The 24,819-nt window shown below is 40.3% G+C and overlaps 1 protein-coding gene across 1 annotated transcript in view; it reads right to left on the bottom strand.

Moving 5' to 3' along the window:
• Window positions 1-20,319, bottom strand: part of LOC136876302 (5'-3' exonuclease PLD3) — a 139,916-nt gene extending 119,597 nt beyond the window's left edge. Inside the window, exons 1-3 of the mRNA XM_067150135.2 lie at window positions 20,039-20,319; window positions 10,795-10,928; window positions 6,888-7,052 (exon numbers count right to left, since the gene is read on the bottom strand). Coding sequence (XP_067006236.2) covers window positions 6,888-7,052; window positions 10,795-10,928; window positions 20,039-20,080 — 341 coding nt within the window. The 5' untranslated portion in view covers window positions 20,081-20,319. The remainder of the gene's footprint in view (window positions 1-6,887; window positions 7,053-10,794; window positions 10,929-20,038) is intronic.
• Between the last annotated feature and the right edge of the window lie 4,500 nt (window positions 20,320-24,819).

Here is a 24,819-nt window from a genome sequence, read left to right as displayed (position 1 = left end):
TATAGAGTATACTGATCCAGGAGAAGTTTTAGGTATGCATATGATTTGGAAACCACTTAATAGAATGGGGGTTTATAGGGAAACCACAACAGTTTTCTTCAATTTTCTCTTATACTATTGATTTTCTGTAAAATCCGTGGACTACATGTGAAACGTCCCTTCATTTCAAACAACTTCTGTTTGAGTACAATTTCGCTTACTCTTCAAATTACTCCTTTGTGCGGATTTCATGCTCTGCATTGAGTGACCGACAGAGCAACAACGAACCTACTGGTTACCATGGCAATGTCTCTGGCTCCTTGCCAGCAGTGAAGTAACATAGGTTAATGTAATTTTCTTCAAAATTCCTGTAAACTCGTGGTTGTTCCTTGCGTAGAAGACGAGAGAGATGTCATGCTGCCATTCTGCGGAATATTTTAATCCCGTTGGAGGTTAAATCGTTGTCGAATAGCTTTAAAGGGGCTGTTAACATTTGCATAGTACAGCGGAGTGTAGCCCAAGATATCACACCATACGGTGTTTTCTGGCATTTGCTATAACTTGTACTGCATTTCTCTTCTACTTCTGTTTTCAGTTTTAATTTTTTGCCTCTGTCTTGCCTCTTTAGATTTAAGTAATAACACCATACGTCATCCTCTTATCTGTTTACCTAAGAATCCCTGCGCCTAAATTTCCCCCCCATGTTTGTGCCTTCTTATATCCTAACTCATATCATCACAATTTAGTGAGGGGCATTTCATTTTACAATACATCCACTTGGTATTTAGATAGGGCTATTTGTTCCATCCGGCTGTTCTCAGTTATAATCCTATTTTACTGTATATTAATTTCAACTTTGTTAATTGTAATATTTTCTTCTTTAATTACTCCGTATGTATGTGATGCTAATCCAGAAACCTGGACACTCTTTCCTTTGAGGAAAAATTGCAATCTGTTCAAATGTATGACCTTTTGGCCCCAGAATATATTGAAATATGGAGGCAATTTCAATAACGGTGTAGACCTTTGTTTTGGGATAATTGGTGGCTAAATGGTAAGTTATATCACAAAACAGAATGCACAATTGCATTTCAATTCGAGAGATCTACAACTTTGGTCCTATGACATATTGTCGTATCTCGATCCCTTATACGTAACATAGAGCTGTATTTCTCAATTTTAAGTTAACTTTGTACTTTTTACACATAAATCTTATCATCTGGCACGCTTATAGGATAGAATCATCAAATGCGGTATGCACATTGACACGACCAGTGGTCATACATGTTAGCCAAATTTTATGATTTAATAATGTTATTAGCTTTACAGTTACTTTTACAGTTTTTGGAGATGCCGAGGTGCCAGAATTTAGTCCCACAGACGTTCTTTTACATGCCAGTAAATCTACCGACACGAGGCTGACATATTTGAGCACCTTCAATACCACCGGACTGAGCCAGGATCGAACCTGCCAACTTGGGGTCAGAAGGCCAGCGCCTCAACCGTCTGAGCCACTCAGACCGGCAATTTTGTGATTCCAGCTGCTGCATAAGTATCCAAAAAAGAAAGTAATGTGTGAAAACTGTACCTAGATTTCACCCCATTTAATGCTTCTAATTCAATCTAACTCATAAATAAATGTCATAAGACCAACCATGTAGAAAACTAAAAGGGGCGCCTGACGACAAAATCCATTAGTTGATATGACCTACCGTTTAAAAAGAGTAAATCTCAAAATGAAGATCTGCACTTACAAACGTGCTCATGCTTATGTATGTAAATAAAATTCTAGGGGGTCCGCTGTCTGTAACTTCATTTGATTTGCCAATTTTTCAGATATTTATCCGAATTAGGTCAACTCAAGGCCGTATCAGTGGTTTTAAGCTTTCATGTCCGTTTGTTTGTCCGTCTGTTCCACCATCACGTCGAAATGGCTGGATAGATCTTGAATGGAAAATTCTAAATTCCCATGGAGGGAATTAGAAATTTTTCACCAATAGAACATGTCAAAAATGTCAAAAACATATCAGATGTAAGGCTTTTCAGGCGTTTGTTCTATTAACCAGCGTTTTGTCTTAGGTCTGACACTAGACTCATCAGAGTGGGATGTGTCAGACCCTACCCACTGACGCGGGGGTGTATGCAGGTGAACTTATCAGAAGCCCTTATAAGAGGCACAGTCTGATAACTACATATGGGAGATAAATCTCCACAATGGAATTATTGCCCGCCTAGTAATTCTGAATGGAAAATTCTAAATTCCCATGGAGGGAATTAGAAATTTTTCACCAATAGAACATGTCAAAAATGTCAAAAACATATCAGATGTAAGGCTTTTCAGGCGTTTGCTCTATTAACCAGCGCTTTGTCTTAGGTCTGACACTAGACTCATCAGAGTGGGATGGGTGTCAGACCCTACCCACTGACGATAGGCGGGCAATAATTCCATTGTTGATATTTATCTCCTGTATGCAGTTATCAGACCGTGCCTCTTATAAGGGCTTCTGATAAGTTCACCTCCATACACCCCAGAGTCAGTGGGTAGGGTCTGACACATCCCACTCTGATGAGTCTAGTGTTAGACCTAAGACAAAATGCTGGTTAATAGAGCAAATGCCTGAAAAGCCTTACATCTGATATGTTTTTGACATGCTCTATTGGTGAAAAATATCTAATTCCCTCCATGGGAATTTAGAATTTTCCATTCGGAATTGCTAGGCGGGCAATAATTCCATTGTAGAGATTTATCTCCTGTATGCAATTATCAGACTGTACCTCTTATAAGGGCTTCTGATAAGTTCACCTGCATACACCCCAGCATCAGTGGGTAGGGTCTGACACATCCCACTCTGATGAGTCTAGTGTCAGACCTAAGACGAAACGCTGGTTAACCCGTAGAGTGGGGCTCGCTTCAGGTGACGCCGCTGGAGCGAGCCCGATGGTGGGTACGCGTCATGTGAAGCGCGGAAAGCTTTTATTTTTTATCTCCGTTACAAAACAAGCGGTAGGTTTGAAACTTTCTCCGTATGTTCCGAGAGGTGCTGCCATCTGACAGAATTTTTTTCACCTTCGTGAATCTAAGCAGCTCTCGTCTAGGAATCCCCTTATTATCTGCTACATAGCTGCGTAGCGCAAGAACAACCTATGTGACGGTTGGCGAGAAGCTCAGTCAGTGTGCCGCGAGGAGCGTAGTATTTCGTGTCTCGGTGTGAATGTTTTCAGCTCTCATAAGCTGTTTTGTTGGTATACACATTTATCTTGTGATTTATTGTTTTAATTCTACATGTAGCGTTTCATATTTGTAGTCAACATGTCCAAAAGAATTGTAGATCTTCCGAGTGATGATATATGGGATATTCTCGAGCTCAGTGAGGAAGATAGTTGCAGTGATTCTAGTTTAGATAGTAATGGTGAAACTATCCCGCTATTAGATGCTCCAAGCACGAGTGCTTCCGTCGGAGTAGACCTGTTGCCTAGATGCCGTGGACAGGCATTGAGTTCGAGCTCCGATGAGAGTAGCGAGTCAGAAAGTGAGAGCGATTTGCCTCCTACTCCGCCTAGTGACTGGGATGTAAGGGGATGTAGGAGAGCCCGATTTCCAACTACATATCAAAGTGGAATTCAGGGCGAACTTTTAAATAAAAAAGAACCGGACGAAATATTTGAGCATTTCATTGACGATGAACTGTGCGAACTTATTGCAGAGCAAAATAATCTGTACGCTCAGCAGTCAATACAAGCTAGTATAGGAACAGCTAAGATGAAAAGGAGAAGCAGGGAGAGGGATTGGGTTCCTACTAACAAGGAAGAAATAAAACTTTTATTTGGGATCTTTCTTCTTCAGGGTATAATTTAAAAGCCGAAGCTATCTCATTATTTTTCACGTAATAGATTGTTTGCTATGCCCGTGTTTTACGAGACCATGTCCGAGAAACTTTTTTTCCTTCTACTGAAATTTTTACATTTCTCAGATAATGAGGCTTACGATCGGCAAGTATCCCCAAAACTCTACAAAGTGAAGCCAGTTCTAGACATTCTTGTATCAAAATTTAAAATGTCCTATTTACCAGATGATCGTCTATCAATTGACGAAAGTTTACTCCTTTGGAAAGGTCACTTGGGGTGGAAAATGTATATTCCGATGAAGAAAGCTCGTTTCGGGATGGAATCTTTTAAATTGTGTGAAGCTAAAACAGGATATGTGTGGAATATCCTGTGGTACACAGGCAAGGAAACTGAGCTAGTAAATGAGGTTTGTGGGGTAAATATTTCTCAGTATACCAAGCCCTCGAAAGTAGTGTTTGCTCTAGCCGAACCTCTTCTAAATAAGGGATATCTCATAGCTCTAGACAATTATTATAGCCCGGAACTCTTCGATCAGATCAATGAGTTTCAGACAGACGCTGTCGGTACTGTAAAATCTAACAGAAAAAATCTTCCGAAGGACGTCATGGGGAAAAAGCTGAAAAAAGGGGAGGTGGCTTTTGCCTATAAAAACAAACTCATGGCCTTGAAGTGGAAAGACAAGAGAGAAGTCTGCATGCTGAGTAGTATTCATGACGCGGAAATGCGCACTGCTCTAAAAAAGAAAGGAGAAACCAAAGAGAAGCCAGTCGTATGTATTGAGTACAATGACTCAATGGGAAGGGTGGACTTATCGGACCAATGTATCGTGCCATACAGTATGGCGAGAAAAAGAATGAAGAAATAGTACCACAAGATTTTTAGACACCTACTGGATATAACAGTGTTCAATGCTTTTGTGATATACAAGAAACACGGCGGTAAATTCACTCAGCTGGAGTTTCGTATTCAAATTGTTCAGAAACTATTTCAAAAGTATGCAAACGCTACCCCTAACGCAGCCTTGCCAATTCGATCAGTGAGACCCGCACCCGTTGACTTGTCAACTCGATTCTCGGGAAGGCATTTTCCAGATTTCAATCCAGCCTCGAAATCACGACTGCACGCAAATAAGAGATGCATTGTTTGCGTGGCGAAAGGCCAGCGGCGGGACACTCAGTATTGTTGTGCAGTATGCAATGTCGCTTTGTGCCCCTCTCCTTGCTTCAGGCTATACCATACAGTTGAAGTATGAGCATTGCAAATATGCCAGCGAGTCTCAGGTTCCATACTCGGGGAATCTGAGAAGATCGTAGTCTACACTCGGTGACCGCTGTACATTCTGCGTGCCGGCAACTATCAGTCACCATCCTGAAATAGTTCTTTTCAATTTTCTCTCCAGTCATTTGTTATAGCTATTGAGTGTAAATAGTATTGAACAGTGTAGTGTAATTTTGTGTAATGTGGTGACAAAATTGTGATGAATGAACTCATGGATTACTCGCTGCCCTCTTCAATGGCAAGTTATAGGCCTACGTGGTGAGTACATTTTTCTGTTTTATTTCAGGAAAATGTGATATTTGAGTGAATGTGTCTGTATTATTTGGAGTATATGATACTTTTTTTGTTTGTGGGTTACGTATTTCAACGTTGAATTAATGTAAGCAACACAAATAATATTCCGAATCGAAGTAAATATGAAATGGCACATATGCAATTTTTGCACTGACACTGGATGAATTGAAAAATCGTTTTAATTGTAAATAATAGCGCAATTTACACCGCAACGTATAATTTTATGCTAATTTTAACATAATATTTAAGCGGGTGTAGGTTTGCAAAAACTATTTTTTTTAAAGAAAATTTTTTACTGAAAATGATTCCCCACTATGCAGGAAGTCCTCGTTTATGACCTCCCCACTTAACGGGTTAATAGAGCAAATGCCTGAAAAGCCTTACATCTGATATGTTTTTGGATAGATCTCGACCAAAATTCACATATAGAGTGTACTGATCCAGGGGAAGGTTTAGATATGCATATGGTTTAAAATCACTGAACAGAATGGGAGTTTAGAGGGAAACAACAACAGTTTCCTTCCATTTTCTCTTATACTACTGATTTTCTGTAAAATCCATGGGCTAAATGCAAAACTTCCCTTATACGTTACGTCCCTTTGTTATATACATTATTTCGCTTGGTCATTGCACACTCTTTCCTTTGAGTGAGTATTCCAGGCTGTTCAAATGTATTACTATTAGTCCCCGAATATGGAGGCAATTTACGCGACAGTTCAGACCTTTGTTTCGTGGTAACTGTTTTCCAAACCATAAGTCATTTCACAAAGCAGATTAGACAATTGCCGCTCAATTTGGAGAGATCTTCAACTTTGGTGCTATGCCTTATTGTCGTATCTCGATTCTTTATATTTAGGATAACGCAGCATGTCTCGGTTACAGTCAAATCTCTCCAACTCGAGTGGGACTATCGTTAGGAAAGGGGGCTTGACATTATAATGAAAACTACCCATTTCTATTGCAAATGGCAGCTGGTGAGCCTGCCGTTATTGTAGAAACTCCCGAACTTGACTGTGAATGACAAGAGGAAATGTGACGTCCCATTACCATCTAAATTTCCCCAACTTGCACCTTACATGGGAAATAACGTATGGGGTCTTGCCCGTTTTGTTTCTTGGATATCGCTATGAGACGTGCACTTTAATATAATCTTACTCGCAGCGTGTGCAGTAACTTACGTAGAACTCCGTTTACAAGGTATAATACCGTAGCGAAGCACGGGTACATTTGCTAGTTGCTAATAAATGTACACTCAATTAAGGTCTACACTGATTGTGATTCTTCTACTTACAACACTGTCTAGCAAACTCCAGAGCAAGATGTTCTGCCTTCTATGTATGATTTACTTCCACATGCCAGTTCACACATTAGAACAACAATATAACAACAATATAAGAAAACAAGGACCTGTATTCTGATTTTCAAGCCCATCTGTTTCCTTTGGTAAGTGTCTCCATGGTAACTTCTTAATTCTCTTGGCATCCACTTACCTGCATGAATTTTTGCAAAGTTGAACTGGAGGCACTGTTGGCTTCACAGGCTTCTCATTCACTGACTGATTATCTACTAGTGGTAGCAACACTACCAGCACAATCAAGATCAGAATGATTGTGATTGGTATACATGAGGGTTTGCACCAACCGCGGGGACCCCACCTGATAAGAACAGACATTTGGGTTACAGATATATACATGGATATTTTTATACAGAGAGTTATTATAAAAAAGTTTATAAAACTGGTAGAAAATAAAACATCAGACCCCATTTCTTGTGTTTGTATTTGGCTTTCTTGGCTTAGGAGAGTCAGCTGTCAAATAGTTCAACCTAATATTATTTTTGATAATATGGTGGCATGAAGAATAAGTTGCATAGACAATATTAAAATGCAAGTTATTGTAAAAGTGAAGCAAAACAAGTACTTTGCTTTTCAGTTCTATGACTGGTGAAGATAGTGGCAGTGCAACGAAAATAAAGGAATTGCTCCTTAGGCCTGCTTTCTCACTGCTGCATCCAGAGACAACAATTGGTAGCCAAAAATCTGTCACCAACAATGGAATGGAAACTTATTCTGATGAGAATTTTATAAAACCTTGATCTGTTAGCATGTTGAGAACTCCAGCACAATTTAAATTGCAATATGAACTTGAGGATAGATTTTGTGATCACTTATACGAGGGTCGAGTCATAAGTCATGGCAACTATTTTTTTTTCTTGCAAACAGGAGATAACACGGAAAATCTAAGAAATGCATTTGAAAATATAGGGCATGTACTTATGCATAGTGCCTGAAGACAAATTCTGACTTCAGAAGATTCTTGTAGGAAAGTGACAGAACACAGGCCATTGGTAAACATTGTTTTATTATGGTATAGACAGTAAATACACAAGACAACGTACAAAGGACAGGTCTCCACTGGTTACAGACCTTCGAAATAATCATCCAGAGTTTCCACTGTGCGTTGCAAGTGGTGGGGCAGGCACTGAATTCCATTCGCTGCATGTATATCGCTAACGTGTAACGCCTCTCTCCAAAATGCTGTTACGATGTCCTCTTTGTTGGCCATCCGTTGTCCACGTAATGGCTTCTTGACTTTGGGGATTAGATCGTAGTCGTACACCTAATGCTTCCCACAGTTCTGCATGGCACTGGCATGCATTTCTGCCATGAAGAACTGTTATTTTAATATACGATCGTTGCTCCTGCTTGTTGACTTCCATTTTGTGATGCTCTCACTCACACACTGAACTTGGGGGCATGCTTAGACCCACACTGTTGTTTACATACACCATCTAGTGGCATCATATGCAAGTACATACCATACGTTTCCAAATGCCTATCTTAGATTTTCCGTGTTGTCTCCTGTTCATGAGAGAAGAAAATAGTTACCATGACTTATGACTCGACCTCCGTATTTAGTCATACACAATGGCATACCTAGCAGATATATAGCTCAATATGATTTTGTAGACTTGGTGCAGATTAAGTGTTCTGTTAGATTTGAAGATGAAGAGACTGTTTGTGAAGAATTTCTGTCAACTGCTGACTTCTCTTTCTACTTCTTAAGTTATTTTTAAAATATATTTTTCATAAATACTAAATGAGTATAACACTTTGTGATTCAACAATAGCGTATCGGCCTCTGGACATCAAGACTTTGGATTCAAATCAAGCAAAGATATTCCGAATTTTTAAAAAGGCAGAAGAAAGCCCATTCAACACTCCATGTAAGCATGTAAAAGATCACTGGTGATGCACATGGTGTTCAAGTGACAAAATTAACTTATACTCAGCAAAAGGTTGCTCAAAAACAGTTCCAGTTTCTTTGCCATCGGGTAGTTGAAACTGGGACGTAAAAATTTGCAGGTGAGCAGCCTAAATGGGGTCAAATTAAAATGATGTGCACATATGGTAGGTGAGGCCATGGATTGCATTCATCTTCCTATATTATTATTATTATTATTATTATTATTATTATTATTATTATTATTATTCTACAGAGCTTGTGTAGTTTTACATGACTTGATGTTGTGATCGTGGCCACAGAACCTCTAATTTTGCATGGAATATCAATCTCAGGAATATTAATTTTCATTTTAAAAAGTCCATGTTCACTGGCTGGGATTCAAACAACAGCTGCCTTAGTGAGAAACCAGAGATAATATCACATGGCTGTTAATATTATTTTTATCATCATCATCATCATCGTCGTCGTCGTCGTCGTCGTCGTCGTCGTCGTCGTCGTCATCATCATTAGCTGGATTAGGATAAATGCATGGGAATTAGAACCAATGGAGCACATTCTGTAACTGGTAAAAAATAGTGGCATTGCAACAAAAAGGAATTGCTCCTTAGGCCTGCTTAATCACTGCTGCAGCCAGAGAAAACAACTGGTGGCCAAAGTCTGAACTCAAACACAATTTAAATAGCAATATGAACTTGAGGATAGATTTTGTGATCACTTATATATAGTCATGTACAATGTCATACTTAGCAGATATATAGCTCAATAACGTCAACAAAAATCTGTATTACCACAAGTTTAGAAAAAATGAAAGGTGAAAAAAATAATGTGCCTTTCTTCCCAATATTTCAGAGTTTTGTTAAAAAAGAAATGAGTTCTTGATTACTCCCGATGTGCTATGCCTATGTGGGATACAATGTTGAGCAACACCAGTGAACATTACTGCATACAGCAATCAGTTAATCAATGATATACAGTGTTTTCTAAAGCAATATGAACCATAGCAAGAACACCACCAGTGACCTGAGCAGTAGTGCCAACCTTGGTAAAGAGGCAGTCACCAGGATACCAAACTAATAGCTCTGCTAAGTTCCTTAAAAAGATAGTAGCCATTGTATCAGAGCATGTAACTGAACTTGTCATAAAGGAACTGGAAAAATCTCTCCAATTCAATTCTGTGATTGTGGCAGCACTGAACACAAAACTCAAGAGCTGGGATAAAGAAATCTATGTGATGAAGGAACAATTTGCTACAAGATATGTGACTCTCTGGAACAGTACAGTAAAATAACTAACATTGGAATCCTTGGGGTACATGGGAGTGCGAGTGAAGACAAACTTGTAGAAAATGTCCATAAGGAGATAGGTGTGAATGTGAATTTTGCAAGACAACGATAGGAGTTGCTGAATCAGATCTAAATCTCACAGCCTGGTCCTGGCAGCGGCCTTCATGCATTTCTGGGAAACTCTTATCCTGCTTCAACTAGAGACCCACTATACGCCCGTGTCTCCACTCATCCAAATGGCCTTCACATAGCACACATAATTGTACATTCTCTCTACTCACTTCCATGGAACTGGAAGAAATAATAATTCCAGGTGTATTTATTAATAATGTTATTGATTTTACATAACACTAACTATTTTACAGTTTTTAGAGACACAGAGATGCCATAATTTTGTCCTGCAGATGTTCTTTTACATAGCAGTAAATCCACTGACACAAGGCTGACATATTTAAACACCTTCAAATACCACCAGACTGAGCCAGATTGAACCTGCCAAGTTGGGCTCAGAAGGTCAGCGCTCTACTGTCCGAGCTACTCAGCCACTCCGAGCTACTCCTGTCTGAAAGCTGGCTCATCCAACTGACCCCTTCTGGTATGTTTAATATGCCAGACTTCACCCTTCTTTGCAATGACAGATCACTAAAAGGTATGGTGGAATGGCTGCTTTCGTTAAATCTAGTCTAAAACCTAAAACAATTGTGTGCAAAGATAACCAGTACAATGGAAGAACAGAGTTTAAGCTATTCATCAAATCAGTGCATAAGTTTCCTGTACACACATTTCTACACAAGAAAAATACTTATTAATTTGCAAAATTCCAATCCATGCTTCCTGTTGGTCATGTTAACTACATCTATTGCATTTACCTGGCATTACGAAAAGTTGGTTCAGGTTCATGGTCCCCGCGGAGCATAAACCGCGAATCCCACAGCTCAAGTTCTGCCTCCTCCGAGGCAACATCAAGTCTGCCACTGCCAACACTGACGTCCTCTATCACCGGCTAAAACAATAAATAACAGAGAGTAGAATCAGTTCTCCAGAGAAAGTCATCAGTGTGTAAATTAATAGTTGGGAAGGATGGTGATTAATTTGATTCAGGTATGCCAGCACCCATCAGGAGCTAAAATATCTTCTGAACTGTCACAGTAGCTCATTCTTATCAGTATGAGAGAGGATATATATATTGTAAGAGCAGCAACAGCCTTGTCTTAATTTATGCCAAGTCCTGAGCCCAAATGCTGCTTGGATCCCTAACCGTTCAAACTTCAGATATCACTTGGGAAATGAGGAGTTTGATAGTCTTCTTTTTCTTTCCTCACTGTGCCAGAAGGTGCAATTCCATAAGTCTGTCAACCCCACTCCAATTTATATGCCAAACAAGTCTAGAAGCCATATTTCCACATAATTCACCACAGGGATTGGTTGCATAAGGAACAGTGTTACTAGTAACTCACTTTCATATCTATATATACTGTATATAAAATAAGAGTTTTGTCTGTACATCACTCAGAATTTAAAAAGGATGGTATTTCTGTATTGGTCATGTCCAAAGTAGCAAGGAAATGCACTTTTTAATTTTCCATAATTTCTGTCTGTCTGTCTGTATGTACACGCATCACGAGAAAACGGCTTAAGAGAATTTAATGAAAATCGGTATGTAGTGTCCGGGAATAAGTCGCAACAATCTAGGCCATAAATAATCTTATTCATGCTGAGAAAAACGGTAGTTTAGTGGAAGGCCTAAAATTAATTCTCAAATATTTATGTTATTAGTGGTCCTATCTTAGTGAAAATCGGTATGCAAAGTCGGAAAATAAGTCGCTACAATCTAGGCCATAAATAATTTTATTCACGCTGAGTGAAATGGTAGTTTAGGGGAAGGACTAAAAGTTAATTCTCAAATATTTCTGTTATTAATGGTCCTATCGACAAATACTACATTACTAAAGTTATATAGTATTAAATTGCCTATCATTTATGTCCTATACATTTTTACCGTACCGGCTATGATAACAGAGATATTCATGAATTTGGATTTTTGTTGCCAAGTCCATATCAGCGCCAAGTCACGAGAAAATGGGTAAACAGAATTTAATGAAAATCGTTATGTAAAATCGGGGAATAAGGAAGTACAGCCTACACTATAAATAATTTCGTAAGACGCCCTAATATCACAGAGTCGAAGGAAAACTAAATGTGAAGGCCTACAATACAGAAAGTTCATAACATTGAACAACAACATTACATTGACCATTGTTTGTTGTGATGTGCTTTGTGTCTTCTGTTGCCAGTCATGTCTGATAGATAGGATTACTGCTGTATACCGAGTATTTTTAAAAATTTGCTTTATGTCGCACCGTCACGGATAGGTATTATGGCGACGATGGGATAAGAAAGGGCTAGGAGAGGAAAGGAAGCGGTGCTGGCGTTAATTATGGTACATACATGCCTGGTGTGAAAATGGGAAACCACGGAAAACCATCTTTAGGGCTGTCGACAGTGGTTTTAGAACCCATTACCTCCTGTTGCAAACTTACAGCTGTGCGCCCCTAACCGTACAGCCAACTCGCCTGGTCGTACCGAGTATAACAGCCTGCCTGAATATTGGCGGGAAGTAGCTGGGGAGTTCGATAACTTTCTTCTTAAGCATGCCATTCCTCTGGTTCATAAATTTTCTGATACTACTGGTATGTAACAAACTGGTTCATCATAGCATTCAAGCTATTCAATCCCTACCCTGAGGCACTGATTGGAATGCGCATTGTGTATATTTAACGGAACAATGGCAGAGGAGTGTTCATGGCTGTCTGCGGCCGGGTCATTCCAGCACTGGAACTTTGGATTGTTAGTTCGGCATCGTAGTACTGTTCAACAACAATAAAGGTGTTTTAATTTAATCCACCTATTCAATACTTTTATTTTCACTTATACAGTAGTGGTTACATAAATAGACTATCAGTTAAATGGGACATGTAATAACATGTAATAATCGTAGTACTGTTCGTTAAAAGTTAGAAAATGTTCGGTTTTTTATTTGAGTGAGTATTATATATGATAACATTTCTTTTAATCCCTACATTCCTCCTGACGTTTTTGTAATGGCCTAAGTTAACTGTAGTTAGGAAAACCACAAAGACAGTCTTTCTGAGAATCCTGCAGCGAAGCATGGGTACATCAACTAGTTGCCAACTAAAGAAAGACACTTACACTAGTCCATACCAGAAGACAGTGTACGGTAAACACTATATCTCACTGGAGATGGATCTGCTTTGATGTGGTCTACAATTTAAATGGAAACAGAAAGTTAAATTATAATTTTCTTTTCTTATCAGTCGCATGCACTGTGCTGAAGCAAATGAAACAGCACATCACAAAGCTACATCAGCATTCAAGTTAGTTTTTTTTTTTTTTTTTTTTTGGTATTTGCTTTAAGTCGCACAGATACAGATAGGTCTGGTGATGATGGGATAGGAACGGCTTAAGAATGGGAAGGAAGCGGTCGTGGCCTTAATTAAGGTAAGCCCTAGCATTTGCCTGGTGTGAAAATGGGAAACCACGGAAAACCATCTTCAGGGCTGCTGACAATGGGATTCGAACCCAGTATCTCCTGGACGCAAGCTCACAGCCGCGCGCCCCTAACCACACGGCCAACTCGCCCGGTCAAGTTAGTTTTGAATGTTCTCTAAACGGAAGAAGCTGGCCCCATGGTATAGGGGTAGCATGCTTGCCTCTTGCCCAAAGGCCCCGGGCTTGATTCGTGGCTGATGGTGAGACAGTGGCCCTGGTCTAGAAAGCAAAGAATAATGGGCGAGAGGATTCGCTGTGCTGACCACATGACATCTCATAATCTGCAGACCTTCAGGCTGAGCAGTGGTCATTTGGTAGGCCAAGGGCCTTCGGGGCTATAGTGCCATGGAGTTTGCTCCTACTCCATCCTACGTTAGCAAAACATTCCTTATATTCAGTATACATGCTTTGTTTCAAACTGAAGAATGCATCATCTGGCTGCGCTCCAGTTCCTTTGTTCATCACCAGACAGTGGCAGGTTATGTTCAAGTGTGGAGTTATCTGAAGGGGATGGGGAAGAAGAAAGAAAGAAAGAAAGAAAGAAAGAAAGAAAGAAAGAAAGAAAGAAAACCTTTCACTTTGTACCAAGGTTGCACTGGTAAGCACAGAACAATGAGGGACACAGCGTGGTGGGTGGTTGTTCTTACTGCGAAATAAATATATTAAAAGTGGAATATATCAAATAAAAGTTTACTAACAGGCGAGCAAAAGAGTGGCTTTCACAACGTCATAACATGCTTCATAAGGCCAACTTAGGTGCAGCTAGTGACAAGACCAATAGTCTGATCTGGTTAGATTACTGGCTAGTGACAAGACCATTGGTGTGGGGGCAAGCAAAGAGGGTCTAGCGGCATTAGCCCCCAGGTTAGAGCCTCTAGTATCTCCAGCGACAGTACTGACTAGTGACAAGACCACTGGCCTGGATTGGTTAGGGCAATGGCTAGTGACAAGAACATATGTCTGGCTAAAAAAAAGCTGATGATTTTCACTCCTCCTGTACCTCCCAATATACCTAGGTATTCATGTCGCATATTTGTCTGGCACATGCCATGGCACTTCCAAACTTTGTGGGTTTTGTTATAATGTGACAGCCCTCTGGCCATATATAAGGCTAGCTCTATTGGTGACTGTAGCAAGCTGCTTTGGCCAATAAAAACACAGAAAATGGTTCCATTTCCAGGTTGTCTTCTGTTTTAACTTTTCTAAACAAGTATGATATTTCTAAGGGCAGGCTGGCAAGCTTAAAGGAAGGATCTCTCCTCTCTGCTACTTCAGGTATCATTTTGCATGATGATACTCTCAAACATGCACCCCTGTTAGTAAAGCATTGCCAGTATATATTACACTATAGTTTATAACCTAATTTCTTTAAATTTGAACAGATTTTTTTCTGCATTATGGTACTTAATTGTTTTTATAACTTATATTTTTATACATATCTTAACTGATATCTTAAAAATAACCATATAGACTGCTTATTTTTGTATGAAGAATATTTTAGAAAGATCTCTTATTTTCAAATTTGATACTTGTTACTTATCCAGTGCTTCACCAGTTTGGAACATCACTGCATACCACTGCTTCTACTTAACATGGGCCAAAAACTCTGGTTCGAAAATTATCATTCATCAATTGCAAAAAAAAAAAAAGGCAAAACAATGGAACTAAATATTTAAGGGACTTTAAAAAAGAAAAAAAAAAAATGCTGAAATTGATAGGTAGCCTAAGTTCCTTCTACACATACACAGTACAAAAAATTAGGGGAACATGTTTTGTAACATCTGGAATGTGAACGTTAAGTTGGTAGATGGGGTTCCAATGGTCGTACAGCATACCTTGAGACCTTAGCTACTCAGGGTATGTCAAATCGAAGTTTAACTCCATTTGTAGGTGTAGCCATGCGTTAAACTGTCAGGTGACCCCCCAAACAAAGTGAATAGAGGTGTGTCCGTGTATCATTGTAAGGTACACAGACTACTACGGTCATTTGAGCACGTTGTACGTAAACCAGCACATCCCACGAGACCCCTGAATGAGGTTCAAGTCGCAGGAAGGATGGACTTTTCGTTGTGTTGCTGTGGATCTCAATGTCTTTCCATCAGTTATTCAATGCTTGTAGAATCGCTACAATGAGACATGCCAGTTCACAAGGAGGGTTGGACAAGGTCATGGACACAAGACAACCCCACAGGATGACCGATATCCGACCATCTATGCGTTGCGGCATCGTTCAGCAACTGCCAGAGAACTGCAACAAGACTTCACGAGGGACACTGGAGACGCGGTGTCTGACCAGACAGTAAGGAACAGGTTAAGAGAAGTATCCTTACGACCCAAACGTCCTGTTCAAGTGCCCCGTTTAATGCAGTAACATTGTGCAGCTTGCCTGGCCGTACCCATGTCAATGGGCAACTTCGGCAATGGAGACCTGTGATGTTCACAGACGAGTCCAGATTTCCCCTGACATGGTGTGATGGATGTCAAAGTGTATGGAGATGTCATGGTGAGCAGTACATGCCAAATGTTGTCCAGGAAGGCGACCGATTCGGACAAGGTTCTGGGATGGTGTGGGGTGGCATCAGTATTGATGGCCGCACGGATCTTGTCGTCGTTCGTGGTAATCTTACCACTGCAGGGTACATCGAGCAGATACTGCTACAGCATGTTTTGGTTGCTGCATACGGTGTTGGCCCTGAATTCGTACTCATGCACGACAATACCAGTGCCCATGTAGCGCGCATCACCAGAGCTGTCTTGCAAGCTCTGGACATTCAAGAAATGGAATGGCCAGCAGTGAGTCCCGACCTTAATCCCATCAAGCATCTATGGGATAGGCTTGACAGAAGTGTTCGTGGGCGTCCTGTTCCACCACAGACTCTCCAAGACATCGAACAGGCTGTCATTGAAGAATGGGACCTGATACCGCAACGTGACCTCCGTCAACTTATACGGAGCATGGCACATAGGTGCCAAGCTGTGATAAATGCTTGTGGAGGACATACTCCATACTGCAGCTCTCCAACTGTGATAAAAATCCACCCCGGAGGACTGTTCTCACTTTGTTTTCGCCCCTATTTGGACATTTCCGTTTGTGTTCTGAAAATGGAGGTGAATCCATTGATTTTCTTCTGCATACTTCAACGGTAAAGAATAAAGGCTTAGTTGGTAATATACCTTGGTGTGAGGTATTGCTTTGTGGAGCATGGCATACGTTCAAAAACCTGTTCCTCTGATTTGTTTAAACTGTGTATAAGGGAGTAGAAATTTTTGTCTTACTTAGAAAGGGTGAAAAATTCTTGTTCAAAAATAATCAAGCCCAATGGAATCTGAAAAAAAAAATCTGAAATACCAAAAATTTAAGTTAATCATTACTATATTAATTGAGCTGATACACAGTAAATCAATAATCTGAAACCATCCTACAATATACTGGTGCTGTTAAATAAGCCAAATCTTGGGAGTTAGCAGTAGTTCCTTTTCTTGTAGACTATTTCTTTTACAGAAATTTATAAATTACACAAACACAATTATAAACAGGAAAAAGCAAAGAAAAACCAACAACAAAATGGAAAGATTAACTGATAACTTTTAGACTTCAATTAGCATCTGTACAGTACGTAAGACGACATTAAACTAGAAAACTTTACTGGCCTCGATTTTTTTTTTTTTGCTAGGGGCTTTACGTCGCGCCGATACAGATAGGTCTTATGGCGACGATGGGATAGGAAAGGCCTAGGAGTTGGAAGGAAGCGGCCGTGGCCTTAATTAAGGTACAGCCCCAGCATTTGCCTGGTGTGAAAATGGGAAACCACGGAAAACCATCTTCAGGGCTGCCGATAGTGGGATTCGAACCTACTATCTCCCGGATGCAAGCTCACAGCCGCGCGCCTCTACGCGCACGGCCAACTCGCCCGGTGGCCTTGATTTTAATTTTTGTTTATTTTACCACAGTTACCAAAATATTCAATCTGCAACACTGACTGCATAGTAATGATGAGAACTAACATTAAATTATAATGACTTTACTAGTGGTTTTGATGGTAAACAGATGTCCCTGTTGAAGTGTTTTCAATCAGTTTGAATTGACTGCCTCCTGCAAGTGACTCAGTATTGAAGTCATTATCATTCATTATTAAAATAAAAGAAAAAACAACAATAAAGGAAAGGATTTTGATTTTTGAATGTTCGTTGATAGATTTCATTCAATACTGAACCTTAGATGACAGAACCTTTCTGGTCAGAGTTCTAAGCTAAAATATTATCACACAGCAGTTTTTCTAGGCGCAACAACGATTTCTAACTAAACCAGAAGAAGAGAGATTCAATACAGCTTGGAGAGTCTTGAAACTCTCATTTTGCTCTTCTTTGTAGCTTTTGTCATTCATTTACTGAAGGGTATAAAGTGGCAAGAAGGGATTCAGTTTGGTGAAAACGGAGTTAACGGTTGGCCTACGTCGACAACTTGGTCTTAATGGCAGACTGTGCAGAAAGCTTGCAGTCTGATTCTTTAGAACTTGACAACGGATACAGCGAGTATGATAGATACACAGTAGCATTTTCAAGACTAAACTGATGTCAATAAGGAAGAAAACTGAGAAGAATGAATGTTGGGGCGGAATTACAAAACTAAAACAGGTAGATCACTTCAAGTATTTAGGCTGTGTATTCTGCCAGGATGATAGTTTGGAACGAGAGATTGAATAAAGGTGCAGCAAAACTTGCAGTATATTCAGCGATATTCTGTGAGAAAAAAAGTTGGCTTGTGGACTAACTATCTTTACACCGATCTGTACTGATTTTGCTGTACGGAAGTGAAACCTGGGTGGACTCAGAATACCTTATTCGTAAGTTAGAAGTGTAGCTGGAATGATTGTTGGTAAGAACAGGTGGGAGCAATAGCAGAATGGTACTCAGACTGAGGAGATAAAAGTTTGGAAATGGACTTAATGGATAAATCTGCAGGCATAAACTGGCTTCAGTGGTGGTGTCATGTGGGGCGAATGGAGAGGATAGGTTACCTAAGAGAACTCGGTCAAGGAGGGTAAGGAAAGTAGAGGGAGACCAAGATGATTACGGTTAGATTCAGTTTTAATGACATAAAAATAAGAGGTATGGAACTAAACTAGACCACAGAACTAGTTACAAATAGAGGATCGTGGAGACATTTAGTTAATTCAGAGGCTTGCAGACTGAACACTGAAAGACATAACAGTCTATAATGTATGTATGTACTGTAAGTAAGCTAAAACACAGGAAGTGAAACTAGCCAGATTTTTTCCTAGACTCTTCATAAGGATTCGATTTTAAAAATCTTGTTGTTAAAGAAGAGGAAATTTGCCATACAAAGGAATTGAAAAAGGCAACAAATCCAAATCCACGTGACTACATCATAAATGTTTCGTTTAGTAACTAATACGAATATATTTAAGCTGGAATGTACTAAAATAAAAAGGATTTAGGCCTAGTTATCTTAAGTACAGTAGTTAAACTGGTTTTGGAAAAGAGATTTGAATGCTGCTGAATTTGATGTCCAAAGGAGTAAGTAGTTTCTGGCACACTCATAGAGTTGGACCTATTTTACCAATTGCCCTCGCAGATAGAAACATATGTGCAGGTTGCTTTACGTCGCACTGACACAGATGGGTCTTATGGCGACGATGGGATAAGGAGTGGGAAGGAAGCGGCTGTGGCCTGAATTAAGGTACAGCCCCAGCATTTGCTTGGTGTGAAAATGGGGAAACCACAGAAAACCACCTTCAGGGCTGCCGACAGTGGGGTTCGAACCCACTATCTCCCGAATACTGGACACTGGCCGCACTTGAGCGACTGCAGCTATCGAGCTCGTTGAAACATACGTGAACACTTGCGTGAAGTGAGTAATGTAATTTTTATGGAAGAAAATCGTTTCACACCACAATTCTAATTGCTTCATCCTTCCTTATTTCATCGTGAGACTTCTGACAGTATGTCTCTATTATGTTCCCGGTTTAATGTTAAACTGTTTATCATCAGTTTTCTCTTCTATAATGTGTCATATGTCATTAATTTCACCTGACCTTCTCAGAGCAGAGAGCAACAAGTAAACAATCTATTTAGGCCCTACTTCAAATTATTCAAATATTTCCCTTTAGAATTTGAAGGAATTGTTGTTTTTACCGCTGATATAAATAGAAATATCGAGGAGAATAAAGCAGAGTTCGAATTAACCAAATCGTATCTTAATTCCAACAGTCTGTCCTTAGGATAAATGGAACTAACTATATTTCAATAAAATTAACATGGACCAAAGGTTGGTAATTTTTAGTGTTCATGTAAAAAAAAAAAATACATGTGTACACATATAATAAAAGACTTTCTGTTCTATAGCATGAAGAACAATAACTCTTTGTTCGCCAAACTCATGTTTATCTTCAATATACCGGTAAATTTAAGGTTATGTTGCATATAAATGAAAACATACCATTTAAAACTCAACTACCATTAATGCGTGTAATTTATGATTATGCAGGAAACATATAACTTATAAACTGAGTTTTAAGGTACCTCTCTCTTCTTAACTTGGGCGTTTGCAGCAATTCCCACCATCCTTCTTTTAGTTCAGCCGCGGCGTTAACGAAAACAGCTGACCAGTGACCACAGAACAGCTGACGTCAGCTGTCAAATCGCCACAAGTTCAGCAACACCGAGATGACAGGCATAAGATAATTCGCAAACAAAGCGTTAGGGATCAATAGGCATTTGTGTCGCTTAGAACAAGAATATAATTTGAGTCTGCTTGATATCTGCCAATCTCTTCTCACCTAACTTAACACCTAACGTCTATCTAATTACCACATCTTGGCTTTAAATGTTATAAATTCTCTCGTAAATCTTATCCTGTTATGTCTTGTCTTGTCTTGTCTACATTATTTAATGGGCTTCGCTTGAGAGCGGTATACCCAGCCACGTAACCGAACAAAGAAACCAAAGTATGGAGGAGGTGGACAAATAAAGTCAAAAGTGTAAAGAAGGTGGGAAATTAAGGAAGGAAAGCAACACGACAACACAGGAAAAACACAAGGACACAAGGGGACTAATCTTCACGCCAAAGTGACCGATACTTGGCGACTTTCTACTAATCACAAACAGACCGGGTCAACACCGAGGGGAGAAAGAAAGGTGGGTATCGAAACTACTAGACCGGGTGGGAGAGAGAAAAGAAATGGATAAGGTTACTATGGTTAGATATCGAGAGTTGAACACGTCTATAGTGTGGTACCGCGAAATTGGGAATGAATATGATATGAGGTAGATAGACAACCATTATCAGAGGGAAGACGTGTTATTTGGTTACATTACTACCGGCATTCCTGGTAGACCTATTCTGTGAAGCAATAGAAGATTCGAGGTTGCGTAAAAGAGCCACAACTTCCTCCTGTAGAGTAAGAAGCCGTTTTGACCATGTGGCATCGTGCTCAGCTGCCTTAGCATACGCCCCAAGTTTATCGGAAATAGTTGGAATGAATTTCGAAACCGGGTTCGAAGCCCGGGATGTTTCTGGCTTTACAGTCGCAGGCGACACAGCCTGCTGGGAAGGAAAGGGAGTGCTCGTCCCGGATACAGAGGCAGTGGAAGATATGGCAGTCGTAGCCGAGGGAGGTATTTTGAGGAGTTCCCGATATCCCTGGACATCATACCCTGGTGACTTATCCGGACTCGGAGTGGGGGATGAGACAACCGCCGTAAATTTACGTTTTCGGGGCTGCTGATTCTGTAGAACCGGCGCAGATTTCTGGAGGGGAGGAAATTGTTGTAGGGTCAAAAGGGGGCTGAATCTATTGGACACTGGGGTAAAAAAGGACTCGGAGGATAAAGGAGAAACTTCCAAAGCCTGCTGTTTTTTCATAGCCTGTTGTCGTTTATGTTCTGGGCATTGTAGCGATTCCACGGAATGCTCCCCGGAACAATTTAGACAAAGTCTGGTAGGATTCTTACATACTGTAGTTTCATGATCTTGTGCGCAATTGGCACATCGAGGCAGTTGAGCCCTGCAATATTTTCTGGTATGGCCATATCGTTGGCATCGCCGACAGATAGTCGGTTGAAAGACAAACGGGTCGACCTGGGTTCGAACCCGATAAATGGAGACGAAGGCAGGTAAAGTCTGGCTACGAAATGTGAGTTTAATGGTGCCAGTTGGAATATAACTGACCCGGCCATCCTAAACGGAGCGGCGGTTCATTCTCTGAGCTCCAACGATAGGGGCGGTCGATTCAGCAACCTTACAAATTTCTTCTACGGACAAATCTTTATCAACCCCTCGAATAACTCCGATCTTATAGAGTGACGCGGAAGGAATAAACGCTTTAAGATTTTTGTCCTTTAAGATAGGATTGGTGAGAAAGTTATTAGCTTTTGTGCTTGTCTGAAACTCAATTTGAATCCTATGGCGACCTCGCCGAGCAATTTGAGTAACACCTGAAAATTTACGGTCATAAAAAAGTTTTCCCAAAGCCATGGGATGTATACTGCCCAATTTCTTACTTACATCAATGGCCTCCACAAATACTAGATAGGGGCCTTTATGGGTATCATCGTATGTCTGCGTTTCAGGTTTAAGAGCATACACATCAACCTTAGTAGAGGAAGCACGGTTAAGATCCGATGGGGGTGGGTATTTAACACAAGTGTATTGTCCATAGAGTACCGGTACTCACGAGTATCAACTTCTACAGACTCCTCCTCCATACTCTGACCCCCACTCGACTCCGCCATGATGTGGGGAGTGAGTTAGAATTTAAAACATATAATACAAAACCTCGTACCGCTCCCAAGGAAGCTAAGGAAGACGAAACACTAAACACCCGAACCTACTCGCACCACACGGAGTGATATACTAGCACCGATAGTCACACGTCCACTCTCCAACGTGCACCACAGGCAACTGCTTATCCTGTTATCTCTGTAAAAACTAACATGTGCCTGCAGCTTCGCCCGCGTTTATTAATTCAACCGCGTTGGATGTTTCCGAACTGTTTGTTTAAAAGCAAAAGAAAAATATGTCCACGCCTCTCCGGAGGCCACACAACAACAACAACAACAACAACAACAACAACAACAACAACAACAACAACAACAACAACAACAACAACAACAACAATAATAATAATAATAATAATAATAATAATAATAATAATAATAATAATAATAATAATAATAAAGCTGCCACCTCCAGAGGTCCGGGTTCGATTCCCGGCTCTGCCACGAAATTTGGAAAGTGGTACGAGGACTGGAACGGGATCCACTCAGCCTCGGGAAGTTAACTGAGTAGAGGAGGGTTCGATTCCCACCTCAGCCACCCTCGAAGTGGTTTTCCGTGGTTTCGCACTTCTCCAGGCAAATGCCGGGATGCTACCTAACTTAAGGCCACGCCCCCTTCCTTCTCTCTTCCTTATCTATCCCTTCCAGTCTTCCCATTCCCCCACAAGGCCTCTGTTCATCATGACAGGTGAGGCCGCCTGGGCGAGGCACTGGTCATCCTTCCTAGTTGTATTCCAGACCCAAAGTCTCACGCTCCAGGACACTAACCTTGAGGCGGTGGAGGTCGGATCCCTCGCTGAGTCCGAGGGAAAAATCAACCCTGGAGGGTAAAAGGTTTAAGAAAGAAAGAAAGAAAGAAAGAAAGAAAGAAAGAAAGAAAGAAAGAAAGAAAGAAAGAAAAAAAATTAACGCACATCGTTTTTACATGATTTGCACGAAACACATTATTTTATTTATAAATACAGTATATTGTTACTTTTAATGCTTAAGATACCGGGTTGGTGGATGGTACAAATGATATTAAAAGAATATAATACTACCGATATATAGAGCCTCCGTGGCGCGCCGGCCTCTCACCGCTGGTTCCGTGGTTCAAATCCCGGTCACTCCATGTGAGATTTGTGCTGGACAAAGCGGAGGCTGGACAGGTTTTTCTCCGGGTACTCCGGTTTTCTCCAATATCATTTCATTTCATCTGTCAGCCATTATTCATTGCCCCAGAGGAGTGCGACAGGCTTCGGCAGATGGGGATCTTCATTCACTCCATTACTAACCAGGTCGAATGACTGGAAACAGGCTGTGGATTTTCATTTATATATAACAAACTAACTTTTCGTTCCTAAGTTTCCGGGTTAACTATATTAAGTGTCCTTCCATTTGGAGCTAAGATATATAGCCTTTCGATTCTTGAACAACCTACGTACAGTTTACCATGGGAGAAGTCTGGCTCCATGGCTAAATGGTTAGCGTGCTTGCCTTTGGTCACAGGGGTGCCGGGCTCGATTTTCGGCAGGGTTGGGAATTTTAACCACATTGGTTAATAATTCCCCTGGCATGGGGACTGGGTGTATGTGTCGTCTTCATCATCATTTCATCTTCATCACGACGCGCAAGTCACCTACGAGAGTCAAATCAAAAGACCTACAGCAGGTCTCTCCGGAGGCTACACGCCATTATTATTACCGTGGGAGAAGCACCGTTTCCGAAGATCGAGTCGTACATCTCTAAGCGATTGCCCTTGTGCCTTTTTAATGCACAGTGAAACTCAAACAAACGGGGAATTGCCGACGTATATATTGAAACGGTATATCCGAAGGGATGATTTGACTCCGAGGAATGAATACTGCTTCAGCCGTGGTGGTATGTCCAGGCCCCGATTTCGAGTAGTTAGCGCCCTGGGCAAACAATCTTTAGACGACCCCCACCAATCTGCTCGTTTTTCTGTCCCGCTGAAAAAATAATTGTTTAAAAATTTAAAGATTGCAGTTTTCAAGATTATGAGTTTTACAACAATATCAAAGGAAACGATATGTAACTAACACTACTCGAGTTAGAATCATGAAAGTTCGCACACTGATTTAAAATACATTGTTCTTAGCTATAAACATTAATCAGTTAATTTACATAAAATGTTTTGAAAACATATTTTTCCATACAGAATACTTTCCCAGTTGACTGTGAATACAATAACGAATCTCTTAAAACAACGCCTCCATTCGGAAGAGTACTCTTATACATGTTTTGAGATAATGTTCTTTTACCATCATTGTAAGTTCGCAGAGATTTCGAAAAGTCCACCATTACGTTTTTGTTTTGGACGATGTTCAATAATATTCTCAACTAAATTTAACTTCACATTCCAAGTAGCTGGATGATCGATAGAAGATGAATTAGGCACTTTAAGTAGTTCAAGTTCGCCACTCTGCTTTTTAGCAGCGCGTTTTCTTTGTTGTTTTTTGTATTCAGCACCATTTCACTTTTTACTCTTGGATAAATACTGAAAAACATGTAAGAATTACACGAGA

Source organism: Anabrus simplex, chromosome 6 (genome assembly GCF_040414725.1).
Source record: "Anabrus simplex isolate iqAnaSimp1 chromosome 6, ASM4041472v1, whole genome shotgun sequence".
NCBI lineage: Eukaryota > Metazoa > Arthropoda > Insecta > Orthoptera > Tettigoniidae > Anabrus > Anabrus simplex.
This window is presented reverse-complemented; position numbering and strand designations above follow the sequence as displayed.